The sequence below is a fragment of the Pseudopodoces humilis genome, chromosome 7 (genome assembly GCF_049639895.1).
Source record: "Pseudopodoces humilis isolate 2021_Gansu_Grassland_sample_001 chromosome 7, ASM4963989v1, whole genome shotgun sequence".
NCBI lineage: Eukaryota > Metazoa > Chordata > Aves > Passeriformes > Paridae > Pseudopodoces > Pseudopodoces humilis.
This window is the reverse complement of record NC_142206.1, coordinates 56,284,605-56,298,091: the sequence shown is the minus strand read 5'-3', so window position 1 is coordinate 56,298,091 and position 13,487 is coordinate 56,284,605. Positions and strand designations below refer to the sequence as shown.

The window sequence follows — 13,487 nt, the reverse complement described above, 5'->3', positions numbered from 1 at the left end:
CCTCTTCTTAATGGATTAAGCATCTTTATTATACTTGACAGAGTTAAGAACATCATGATCATTTCAGTATTAGCCTTACTGAGATGATCCCATTTCATTATTATCTCTGAGTTTCTGCCACGGCTTGGGAAGAGGATGCTGGGCTGGTCTTGCCTCCTGCTGAGTTTATTGGTAATCCAGAAATAATAAGGCTAACACCAAATTAGTATTGGTCTCAACTTCTCTCCCAAGGTTTTGTTCTGCTTGTGAATCCCTCACTCTGGGCTCTGTTGCTCAGTTAAATTTGGGACAGATAATGCAGATGGTTGAGCTGTGACAATGTACTGCTAGGTGTGCTGGGCCTTAATCAGGAGTGAGATCTGAATTAGTGGTGACACACGAGCTGTGAATGATTAAGCAGAAGCTGCCTTCTTAAGATCTGACACTGCAGATAGACTTGCAATGGTTGTCTCAAGGTGTCTGTTTTTGATCAGGTGTAGGAAAGCAAGCTTCACTTTACTAACAGCACTTTTTCTGTTCTCATCTGATAGGAATGTGTCACTTTTAAAACTCTTTTATGATCAGTGTTTGTTCTGCTGTTTGTTGGTTTTGAATTGTAGCAATTTTAAAATGCAGATTAAAATGCACTGTTTTAAAAAAGAGGTAAGCTTGACACATTTCTGATAAGCTTTAGGAAAACATGCTAAAAAACTGCTGGGGCATTTAGAGAGAGATCTGGAACCATATTCCAGTACTCTGTAACAAGACTACCTGGTATGTCTTAAATATTTACCTTCAGGCAAGCGTGCAGTGGTGCTTTGAGGTACATTATTGTGGATTTGTCTAGCACATCAACAAGGCTCCCAGTATTTGGTATCTAAGTGGATATTGCAGCTACCAGGGAATTGGTGTGATGCTTTTTGATTGTTCCTATGTTCTTAATTCCAAAATGTCTGTAATATGCCAGCTTCTACTCGTGATTTTTACCAACTTGGTGCTCAGGACCAGGGTAATGAACTGGAAGGGCCTGGCAAAAATGTGATTTTAAGCAGCTCCCTTGGTGGCCCAAGATTATCAGGCAGCCCTGTGGGCTCTCCTAGTCTCCTTTGATTGAATACTAAGAGAGGTTCAGCATATGGCAGTGTTTTGCAGCACCTTTCCTCCCTCACCTAATCCTTGCTGGGGCTTGGCTCTCAGCTGCTCAGTCAAAAGTAACCACCAGGCCAGACACTCAGAACAGTGTCTGAGATTCTCAGATTCTGATAACACTCCTAAGAGTTTATTTCACCCTGCTGTAACTTGCCAATTTTCTGCTTTGAGTTTGCTGCTATGGTGCTGGCTTGCTACTGAGCTTTGATGTCTGAAGGAATTAAGTTAGACATCAATTGACTGAAATGTTCATCTCACTCAGAGGTGTGCTTTGGGGCACTCAAGATGAGGTTCCTCCTGTGCTTTTGAGTAGCCTCTCTCAAGCTCAGGTGATGGTGGGGAGGCAGCAGCTCAATCCATTGCCAATGTGACACAAATTGGGCATCTTTGAGAGAGAGCAGAGAAGGGCAAAGAGCCTTGGGCTGGAGGCAAGGTGACCTGCGAGTGTGGGTTGTGATGTCCTGTGCTGATACACTGTCTCCTTCCTTCTCAGTCTGCTTTTGCAGAAACTGTTAAAAAATTTGTATTGAGGCTGTGTTGAAAGAACACATGTAAAGGATGATGGGAGAATTTTGTTGTCCCTGCTGGATTAAGCCATCAAAGTCCAGAGATCCCTCTCACAGTGTGTGGAGGCTGGAGGGAATGGTACAGGGGCTGTGCATCCACTGCAGTCCTGCAGAAGAGACTGGAGCACTGCACAAGTGCTGCCACATCTGCAACCTGTGCAAAGCCCTTTTTTTATGGGCACTGCTTCATTGCTTGGGGAAAATCAGAGGAATGGAGAAGATGCCTCTGGGAAGGAGTGCCAGAGGGCCTGGAGGGTTTGAGGGTAGGGGAATGTTCCTGGAGAGAAGTGACAAATTTTGACTATGGTGCAAAGAAAACCTTGTCTTTCTCCTGAAAAAAGTTACTTGTAGGAACTTATTTTCACAGCACATCTGTGAAATGAGGAGGTGGTTTTGCTCCTGTCTTTTCAGATGAGTAGCTGTGGCAAGTAAAAGTGAAAACTTTCTGAGGTTTAGGGTGCCAAATCTCTGACCACTTAAAGCTTTTTTTTTTTTTTTTTGACAAATATTACAACTCCAACAATTTTTGTTAAACACCCAGTGAGCTTCTGCTTTAAGTGTACTGACACCTGGCTCTGAGTGGCCCACCCACCATCACAGGGGCAAGGACCACATTTCAGTATGTCTTCATGGCAGGCCAAGTTTTGGGAAGGAGGTGAACTACAGAGCCAGGCACTGAGTAGGAGGAAATAGCTGTGTGTTCAGAGCCAATTCTTCATTTTTGGGCACTGAATCTTTCTTGTAGATGGCCACTTATTGGTCATCTGGTTCAAGAGGGAAAACTAACCTGTATCCACAAAGGAATCTGATTGAGATATATTGCCAGCTTCAGTTCTGTGGTTGCTGATGACCCGTGGCTGTCTCTGCAACCTGTGTAAGATTTTATCTTCTCTGCAGTGCAGTGTATGGCTCTGTGACACCAACATGAAACTAAACCAGCCTGGAAGCCATTGTATCAGTGCAGAGCAGTCCTCCTGGTAGCTTATATCACCTTTTTAAACCAATAAACGTCCTGGGACAGATGGGCAAAGTAGGTGAGCTCCCCATTTAGTCCTTGAAGTGATTCTCTTAGTTTATGGTGACAAGCTCAGATTTGCCATATGGCTGCACTTGGAGAATTTAACACTTTCATTATCTGCCTGTGCTCAGCCTGTGCAGTGACAAAAGCTTTGCCTTGTGTGCTGCACCAAGCCACCGTCTGGCTGCAAACTTGGAAGAGTCTCAAAATGTTAATTTTCATGGGATAAAGTAACCATCAAGGGATTAGCATGCCAGGAGAGGAGAACAAATTAATTCTGTTCAGCTCAGAAGATACTCTTACCACGGGAGGTTTGTGCTGAGGGATAGGGAATACAAACATACTAACAGGCAGGAAGGCAGTGTTGTGCTGACTGTAAAGATGGACACAGAAAATCTCTTGCTTTTGTTACTGGAGCAGTAGGAGGAGGGGTGCGCAGGCTGCGTGAGGGTGGTGGACGACCAAAAACCCACGGAGTGGGATTTATATCCTCAGTATGCTCTGGAGCAGCACTCCTGGGCCATGCATTAACAGGCAAGGACTAGCAAGGAACTGTCGTGCATGGCCATGTTCCCTTTCCTTGGGCCATCCACTGCTGATTCTAACTCCACACATTGCTTCCCAGCCTGCTGAAAATGAAATGTTTTCCTTCTGCGTTTGCTTAGTGCCTGCAGTCAGGCTGGAGGAGCACCCCATGTCACTGGAGGGTGTCTGCACTGCCTGGGGCTGTGCAAAACGTTTGGATGCTGCTTGAACCTTCATTAAAGCCACCAGCTTCATCAGGGGCTGCCTCCAGGCGTTTTGGGTCTGCAGACCAGTCTCTGCAGTAACTGATGTTGCATTTTTGTATCTCTGGGCATCCAGCAGCTCTTGCCACTTGCTGCCAAGCTGTGGAAAGGGGATGCCATTTCTCAGCTGCTCTGACTACAGTCACACTGATGTGTTTTCTTACTTGGTGGGTCTAGTCCATGTTTTCAGCCTTGTGGAGAAAGGCAAAGTTCTGTGTATGTAGCAGGAATGGGTTCAAATGACCTTTAAAAGAAGCATGAAATTGGGAAGCTAGCAAGGTCAAATGCACCTTGTCATTCTTTTAAATGCAGTTATCCTTGGCAACTGGGTCTTTTCCCTGTGTTTGCAAGCTGCCAGCATCATTGCATCATCCAGGAATCTTAAACTGCTACACTCAAGTCAGCCCTTTCCTTCCTTGGAGGATTCTTGGGAGATTCAAGGTGTTTTCAGCTCATTTCCTTCGTACCCTGGAGGGGGGCTGAAATTCCCAAACAGACTGAAACTTCTCAGGTTGCAAAAAAAATGGGAAGAAGTTGAAGCTCTCTCCAGTGACGCCACTTTGTGTTGTGCTGGGAGTCCAAGGAGGCTTTATGGGGAGTACAGTGAGCTGCCAATTCCCTCTCCTCCCTCGCACCCTCCCTTGTGGCTGGCTTGCCCCAAAAGTTGCTCTGGCAGCAGCAGGTCCTGGATTATGGGTTTGGGGAGCAAGTGAGTTCACAGCACACCCTTCAGCTGCTCTCTATTTATTTTCCAGCACATTGGTTACCCTTTGGCAGGGCAGACAATCAGGCACCACGTGTTGGTGTGCTGTCCTACCCTGTGGCAGCCCACAATCCGTGTGGGTGCACTCTGGGTTCAAAGGTCTTCTTAAATTGCAGCAGATCAATACTGCATGGCAAGGGAAGCAAAACATGCTGCAGAGAGACCTTCCCAGGTAAACAAGACAGCAAAGTCCAGCAGAATTGTGCTGGTTTGTGGAAGTGCCACTGTAAAATCTCATTCTTGGGTTTGTTTTTTTTTGTGTATACAAAATATGTGGATGGTTGAAATTTCACTCACAAAGTTCTTTCTGTGTTCTCTCTGTCCTTTGAGGATTACATTTCTCTTCAATGTGAAAGCTGTGACAGAATTCATTATTGTCTCAGGCATGATGGTTGGGCTTATTTTGGTTATGCAACGTGTGCAGGGAGCAGGGGGAGCTGGCAGTGCAAGGGGAGTCCTTGTCTTCTGCACACCATCTTCACTCCCAGTGTCTGCCTGCAAAGTTGGGGGTTATTTCCCCATTTACTCAGGTCAACCATTTCAAATGTGGTTTTGAACCACTCTGGACAATAAACTGTGGAGGCGACTGGGCATGATTTACATGTGCAAATGTCCAAAGCCCTGTCTCAGTGTGCTGTATCCTCTCAGGCACTGTGTGTTCTGCCGTGTGAGCCATCAGCAAGTCAGTACAGGTCTGTGGAAAATTACCTGAATACTGAAAAACCTTTGATTCCAAAATCATTCTTTGCATTTTTGGTGGGATTATCACAACTTCTTTATTTTTTTCCTGGTATTGGCTGGGTGGGGAGTGACTTGTAACCCCAAGGTTCTCAGACTTCTGCCTTTTTTTCTCACCCCGTGATCTCTGGCAGTCATAACACACAGAAATCATGACAGTGTATTTTTCCACAAACGAATGATATCATAAATGAAGATTAGGGGTTATTTTGTCCTCTGGCATAACAGGCTATTTGCAGTGGAGGCCTTCTGCCTGCTCTGGAAGGTTAAAGAGAGGACAGGTTAGTGTGTGGGAGATTTAATTCGTACTTAAATACCTGGGATATAATGGTAAAGGCAAGAAAGCAGAATGCAGGGGAAGTAAGGATACATCTTTGTGCGTGGCGCCTGTGCGTGGATGTACGTGTGCTCTTTTTTTTGGGTTCGCTTCAGACCGACTCTGCTGCAAATCATCCGGGTCTGAGGCTCCAATCCCTCTTTCTTCCAAGCAATGAGCACCGCATCCACCTTCCTCGGTGCCGGAGGCTCCAACCCGCAAACCTTTTTGTCGCCAGCCGTGGGCAGCCGCCCGGCGTGCGCTTCCTCCCGTGCTAATAATTCTCTTGTGTCAGAATAAAGCTCTCGTGGTTTTGTTCTGAGAAGGGATGCGGCCGTTCGCCAGGTAAAATCCCAACGCAAAACGTAAGGGTTAAAATAGGGGGGGGGGAGAGAGAGAGAGCTCCGGTGTCTCCCCGGGTCGGGGTCGGGGAGGAGGAGGACGGGCGAGCCTCCCCCCCACACCCGGGATGCTAAAGCGGCGAATAAATAGGGCATCTGTGGAGGAGGGGTTTCCTCTGCCATGCCTGCCTGCTCGCACAGACGGTTCCCCCCTTGCAGCTTGGGATTTGCAGGCTGAGGAATGGTTTTCTCGTGCGAACCGTAAGTGCCGTGTGGGTGCGTGGTGCCGGTGGGTTCTGGCGGAGCAGCGGGACCCGGCGGCCGCGGAGGGGGGGGAGCGATGGATGCGCTCGCCGCAGCTCGCCTTGGACGAGCCGATGAGTGGGAAGTGCGGCACGTTAGCAGCAGGAATAGTGCTCAGGGGCCTCTGGCTTGCGATCAGCTGTGTTTGGGGCTGGCACCCGAGGCGGTGGAGAGCCTTGACAACGTCCTTTGGGCTTGCCGGCGGGGTGACGCGAGAAAAGCCTCCCCCAAAGCCTCCTCCGGCGCGCACGCAGCCCAGGGACACGGCTGGCACGGCACCGGCACCGACCGAGAAATGGCCTTGCCTTCCATGAGAAAGGCCTAAGATTTGCCTTTGGCATCACCTCTCCAAACCGCGTCTTTTGTCCCTCACTCGGTTAAGCTCCCCCTGCAAGTCACTGAACAAAGGTTTCCTGGGCTGTGCATCTCATTTGCTTTGCCGCTGGTAAACAATCCTGTCAGCTGGCAGGGCCATTTCAGCCCCTCCTCCTCCTCCGAAGGACATGCACGGAGTCGCTTTTTCTGATGACATTTGCGCTTGTGAAGGAGAGTTTGGAATATACGCCAGGATGTTTTTTGTTCTTTCAGACACTAAAATTTGAATGCAACTATTTACGTTATTTGAGCTTCCCCCGTACTCTTTCCTACAGCATTTTGACAGCTAAAGCAGAGCAGTAGGGCATGCATTTTGTAATTCTTTTTGTTGGTGTCAATACATTTCAATCAACTTGGAAGCTCCTCCTACTTCTAGGTAATTCCTCAGTAGTTATTACACATGTACTGTGTATTTCTGGGGCCTTGCAATGACTCAGCCTGAGACAGCTTAATGCTTTTCTCTTGTAACCCAATGCTGGCAACTTCATTGAGGGTATTAAGACCCAAATCCAATCTCGAGTTAGGTCCGTTAGTCCTTCTGTTCACTTTTGCAGCCAGCTTTTAGTTATAATCTCCTACTTTTGTTCTTTTTCTGCCACATCTATTGTGGTGTAAAGATTAATATATTTAAAAATTGGCTTTGTTTGGCTTATTCCAGTCAACTTGCACATGTGTCTAAGTGCTAATCAGGGTGGATTTTTTAGCTTGGCCCTTTGCAAAGGACAAGTCTGAATTTGTCAGGGTTTTTTTAGATTAGTTGTGATATTTTTATTGGATTTTTTTATATTATTACCTTTTTTTCCTTTCTGGAGGCACGTTGAATTGTGGCAGGTGAGTTCTCAGTGCAAAGTGAACAATGGATAAGCAGGCCTTTTTTCTGTGAACAGTAAGTTTTTCCCATTTGACCAATCTCAACTTGAGAATCATACTTCAGAGAGGAAGAATTCTATCAACAGTGGTGGCACCTTCCAGCCTCTGGAAGAAGCTGGTTTTCTTTGCTGCACTTGAACTTCTAGTGCTGTTAATTCACTGTATGTTGGGTGATTGATCGCCTGGATCTAGCTGGAGGCTTTTGCCCCCAGGCTTGGAGGCTCGCAATATGCACCCCCACCCAGATTCCAGAAGGGCTGTCTTTCCCCAGAAATGGTCAGGATGCATCTCAAAAGAATTCATGAGGTTTCTTTCATGCAAAGATCAGGTGATTTGTAAGAATATTTTCAGGGTGCAGGTATGCATCTGAGAATGATAGTTGCAAATTAAGACTTTTGTGGACATAATTAGTCTGTTTCACTCTTGAGCTGTAGCCAGGGAAATGGCAGCTGCCTGTGACTTCTGTGCAAGCTGAGGATGCTCATGTTTTTCATCAGTTTACTTCTTGTTTCAGTGTAGAACCCTGTCCTTTTCCTTGGGCTGTGTCCCTGCTGACAGGAGATGAGCCAGTGTGAATGTCTGGACAAGGTTGCCTTTCCATTTACGCACTGCACTAGTGTGAACGTGTCTTAGGTTTTTGTTCTTCTTTGGCTGCTTAGCTCAAGTTGGAGATGAATGGCTTAGCATGTTAAGGGTGTTTAAATGATTAGCAAATGCCAAATTCTATCCATAATAAATAACAGATTAAATTACTTAATTACAATGGTGTGTCTAATGGCAATTGCTAGAAAGTAAATACAAGCTCTCAGTTCCACGGTGATGCTGTCTTTGAGACTGTTGCTTCTGGTAACACTAGAAGATAAAGATCCTCATGGTGACATTCATAACTTAAAAATCAGAGCGATTTCTAAGCCAAAATTATATTGCGCTGGTGTGAAAAAAGCCACTATTGGATTCTAAAATTGTTGCTTTTTAAGTTTGTCTATTGTACTTTCAGTCATAAATACATTTATATATAGTCTAATAGTTTTTGGTTTTGCTTTGGACTTCCTTTGGCTGTTTTCATCTATCCACTATGCAGAGTGAAGAAAGATGTTTAGCAACCTGTGAATTTTTCTGCAGTGCAGTTTAGGGATGGGAAACAGGTGGATAGAGGCAAAGAAGGGAGCACAGGGAGGCAGAGATGATCCTGAGCAGCACAGTAAGCTCAGCAGGTCAGCTCTGCCATCAGATGCTCCCAACATGTGCATGTCTCCATAGCAGTTGTGGGAAGCATCATAGAATATAGAGGAATTGCCACAGAATACAGTCGGGGACGGGGCAGACATCAAGCCTTGCTTTCCTTCCGTCTGGCCTGAAGTCATGCAGAGTTAATAATACAACAGTGTGGGTGTTCAGCTCAGGCTCTTCCATTCTGTGCTCAACATGGAGCCTGTATTGTCCGTCTCTCCAGGGAAAAAGGCTTCCTGAGTCACCTGCCATTGGAGAGCCACGTGCCTTGGGAGTCACTGGCCCTGCTGAGCATGGTAACCAGCCAGCTCCAAATTAACTGGTGGGAATAGGGCAGAGGAAGAATTAGTTCTCCTGGGTAAATAACTGCCAAGCCCATGACAGCACAAGAAAATGATGCAATGACATGTTCATTGAGTACCACTTAACAGAAGCAAAACCAAGAGCAGCAAGATTTATACATCAGCTGTTTGCTTGGGAGCCAGATGCTGTCTGCATACAGGGTAGAACTTGGGACCAGAGTTCTGAAAAAAAGCTTGTTAAGAAAAGCAAGAGCAGCTAAATGCTTTTGTCATCCACTGGTTTCCTCTCAATCTACTGCAGCAGTGGAAGACAGAGTCCATGTAAAGGGACAGAGGCAGGTGCTTTGCACCAGTGTCATCAGCTTTGTGAGTGCAAGGCAGGAACAAGGTGGACCCTGGACTTGGGCCAAATCCTTCAGGCTGGCTTACAGGCTTACATCAGTTAGACAATACTAGTTTTACTTTTGGAGAGTGCAGAATTGCTAAATACCTGCCAGGAGTTTCAGTGTAGGACTATGTTGTTCTTGCTTTCCTTGTAAAACAGCTGAAAGTACTGCCTGGTGGTTTTGGGACAAGAGGTAGTGGAAGCTTTCCATGCTGCTAATCCATATGAGACCCTAAACTTTCTGGCCTTGCTCTGTAAACAATAGGACTGAAGAAATCCAGCAGGACCATTCCCATATCTCCTCCATAAGTGATTTACCTTAAATCAAGTGTCTAGCTGACGTGTTTATCCTCTTTGGTTACCTTAAGGTTGTTAATAAGATCAGTTGTTGCTTACAGGGTGGCATATTCATTTTGGATTAGGTGTCCTGCATGTCTTCTGTCCTTGTATCATCAGGCAGTTGCAAAAGCCATTCATTAGAGACAACCCTCTCCTCTAAAACTTGCCAGGATACTTTGGCAGCAGGCAGGACAGTGGGGCAAGAAACTGTCCAGGTCCCCTGTGTGGGCAGTTCTCCATTGAAGCAATCTGTCCCTGCATGAGATTACATGAGATTACAACTCTCACCCTGCCCCAGTCCCAGCTTGCACAAGATGTGTGTTGCCAAGTACATCAGGGCTCAACTCAGACCCCTCAACAGTCCCCTGCATCTGGGGACATGCACCTTGTACAAGCTGTCCTTGCACTCCCACTGCTGGTTTTGTTTGTGGCGACAGTTTCCAGCCACTGTGCAAATGAATGGGAAACGTTTCAGCCTTTTCACAATACAGATTTTAATTTTTTGTGCTGCATTTGACTTAAGTAATTGAGGCTCATTGTGATAGTTTTTGGAAAACACAGTAGCTAAAGGTTTAATTTGTGAGTTTGCATTTTAGAAATCACATGCAAGGTTCAAAAATCCATCCTAAGGCACAAGAACATAACTAGAGACCAGGAGACCAGTGCAGGGAAGCAATGCTGTCTAAGAAGTGGGCTCTCCCTAGGACATGGGTGGAATGATTTCATCTGACTTTAGAGTCTGCAGTGTTGGTATTTATAGTACTGCAGGGTAGACCATTGCAGTTCATGGGGAGAAATGCATGCATTTTGGTACAGTTCATCTCATCTTGTGATCTGGATGTTAAGGTGTTGCCTTTTTAGTAATTTTTTTGGGGAATTTCTATAAATGAGAATTTCAAGAAAAATTTGAGAACAGCGAGGTAGTTCACCAGATATTCCTTCAACACATGGAGACAAATTTTCCAAAACATCAAAGCATGCTGCTTGGGTAGTTTGAGGGGCTAATATGGATATGGAGGTTTGACATGGGAATATGCTGCTAAGGCTGGAAGTAAAAAAAAGTTTGTCTGCTGTTTGATAGCTGTGCTACAAACAGCTGTAAGAAAAGTAAATGCTCTCAATGGTTCATTTGCTTTGTCTGCACAAGTCTCCCTGGCCATTTGATATTCTCTTCCATCAGGATTGTTTTTTAAATTTTTCACCTGCCAGGGGAGTCTGACATATCTCTGCATGTTTGTGTGGTGTTTAGATGAGCTTTTAATGTTGTAGTGGTACAAGTTCTATAGTAGCTGTTGTTCAGGCCTTCTCCTCTCCTATCAGTATCCACAGGGTGCTGAGGCCCTGGCACAGAGCAGCTGTGGCTGCCCCATCCTTGGAAATGTTCAAGGCCAGGTTAGATGGGGCTCGGAACAACCTGGAATAGTGGAAGGTGTCCTTGCCCATGGCAGGTTGGAACAAGGTGACCTTTCAGGCCCTTCCAACCCAAACCATTTTGTGATTTTCCCAGGGTGTTGGACTGGTTGTTTGTGCAGATTCTGCCTCTCTTGGCAGAGTGGTACTTTGTTGGTTAGTGTGAGCCTGTTGGTCGCTAAAGAAGACACTGAGCAAAATCCACAGCAGGGAAATCAGACCATAGATACGCATTTTAGTTTAACTGTGGCAAATCATGGTACAAATTTCCTCTTAGATGAATGCCCAGTGCTCCCTAGCTCTGCCTTCACCTTTCTTACACAGTTTCACTAAAGCCTTCAGCTAAGACTTGCTTGCAGCTGTAGAGCAGGGGCCTGCTGAGCCAGTTTAGGTAGGTTTTGACTAAAACAAGGCACCAATATACAGGCAGCAGCTTGATGAGACATGGCTTCATAAAGCCATGCCTGTCATCACCTCCTGCTAACATACTTTCCACTGATTGACCATCTTTGTAACAAAATGTTCTTCCTGGTTTGCTTAGGGTGAAGAAACTGAAGGAAACATTTGCTTTTATACAACTATTGGACAAAAACATGAGTAACCTTCGCACCTGGTTGGCCCGGATTGAGTCTGAGCTTTCCAAGCCTGTTGTTTATGACATCTGTGATGACCAAGAAATCCAGAAGAGACTGGCAGAACAGCAGGTGGGAAATAGCAGCAGGCAGAGTAAATGATCTAAAATGCTGCTGATTGGTCCTGGTATGAAATCACCTGTTTCTTTTCTTTAGCGAGCCCTTCTGACTGTTTGCTTTGCATGGCGTGTTCTTGCCAAGATGCGTTACGTGGAAATATTTTATTTGCTTGCAGTGATTTCAGTATTGTGTTGGATTATCCCCACTTCTCCCTGCCCCACTTCACCCAAGGAAAACACACAAAATACAAACAAAAACAACTTTGCTCAGTTCAGTACAGCAGACTTCCTGAGGACTAGGCAGGGCACAGGCAGTGGGCAGAGTACATGAGGATGACTTAGACTGACAAGGCGTGAATGCTGCTCTCTGCAAAGTGGCCGTGACAGATCCAAGTGCTGGGATTTGATGCATTGCCCTCACTGGCTCCAGTTCTTGTCCCTTCCTTGCAGACAGCAGAGCAAGCTTAGCAGAGCAGGATGCTTTGGCTTTGGAAGGTGGATATGTGCAGACACACCTTTGACTGAGGTTTGATCCAGAGGCAGGCTGAAGATCCCTCAGGGCTAGGGGAGCTGGTGCGTGAATCCTGCTGAGACAAGTGTGAACCAACCTTGCAGTGCTGGGTGCTGCTGGTGGGCATTTATCCAAGGCAGTGGCTTATCAGGGGGACCTTAGGAGAGAAGCTGGATAGTCCTGGAGTAAATTTCTCTAGCCAGCAGCCAAGCAAGGAAAAGGAACTTCTCCAAAGCACAGACTTGCTGGTGGAGTCATCCTTTGCTCAGGACTGTGCTGTAAGTCTGACCAGGTTCTAAGTGCTTGGCTGTCATCTGGCCTTTGTGTTAAACAGCAATACTTGCCCAAAAACTAAAGATCAAGAGTAAGTCTGTCAAGTTTGGAAGCTTGGGAGCTTTATGGCATGTACCTTCAGGAACATTTATTGGTATCCTTCTCACCTTTTCCATCTTTTCTCTCTGGCTTCTGCTTTCGTGTCTAAGGATCCCTGAGTGACCCAGACCTCTGTTCTCTGCTGGTTGGTGTGGCTGTCCTTGTACTCATGTCCCAGATACCACAGGAAGGGCCAGCTCCTGTGTGGCAGGATTGGAGGTGGCTCCCACTGACTGCATTGCAGGAGCTGGTCAAACCCTAGAAGCCTTGGCCCAGCACCTCTCATGGTTTCATCTGCATTGTGAATGGTCATGTAAACAACAAAGAAATATTTTTTTCTTCTCATTCAAATCTTTTGCATTCTCAAAGGCCATGATAAATTGCCAGGCAGAGCAGAGCATGGAGCACAAAGGAATTGTGTCCAAACTAATTTATTTTTATTATAAGCATTCAAGCTTCAGCTGGCTATAAGAGCCATCATTTGCTGCTCAGAGCTACTTACTGCTTCAGTTTTTTGGGTGCTGTTTTAAATACAGACCTCTAGACTCCTTCTACAAGTAGCTGTTTAGCAGGCTGAGTACAAGAAGACTGTGCTGACTAAAAAGACCTCAGTAAAAAGAAAAGCTGCTTTTGTTCTGCATTAGTGAAACATTTGTGTGAATGCAACAAATAGAAAGATCTTTCCTGGTTTTATGTGAACAATTATTTCAGCAAGAGCAGATCAATGGTGAGAAATATGCCCTACAGGCTTCTTTTATTTGACATCCATGACTGGATGTCAAATAAACGTCAATACCTGTGCAGTCTTGAATAATGAAATTTAAAAGCCTTGTGTATCCACTGAGGTGTTTTATGGCATGTTTCTTCAATTAAAAGATGACAATTACAACATGAATAATATTAATTTTAAGATTGCAAAGGTGTTTCACTAATGCAAAAATCTAGCAGTGTGTAGTCTGTTGAAGCTCTCTGGGCAATGCTATGCAGAGTTGAAGGAATGCTACCTTTTGGGGCTCCATATATGTTCCTTACCCTCTCCCT

The 13,487-nt window shown here is 45.6% G+C and overlaps 1 protein-coding gene across 3 annotated transcripts in view; it reads left to right on the top strand.

The window, feature by feature from the left end:
- The window catches only part of SYNE2 (spectrin repeat containing nuclear envelope protein 2), a 174,554-nt gene that overhangs the window by 144,512 nt on the left and 16,555 nt on the right, over window positions 1-13,487 (top strand). For all 3 annotated transcript variants that reach the window (XM_088057691.1, XM_088057692.1, XM_014249769.2), the window contains one exon: window positions 11,414-11,576. In XM_088057691.1, the coding sequence (XP_087913817.1) occupies window positions 11,414-11,576 (163 nt within the window). The remainder of the gene's footprint in view (window positions 1-11,413; window positions 11,577-13,487) is intronic.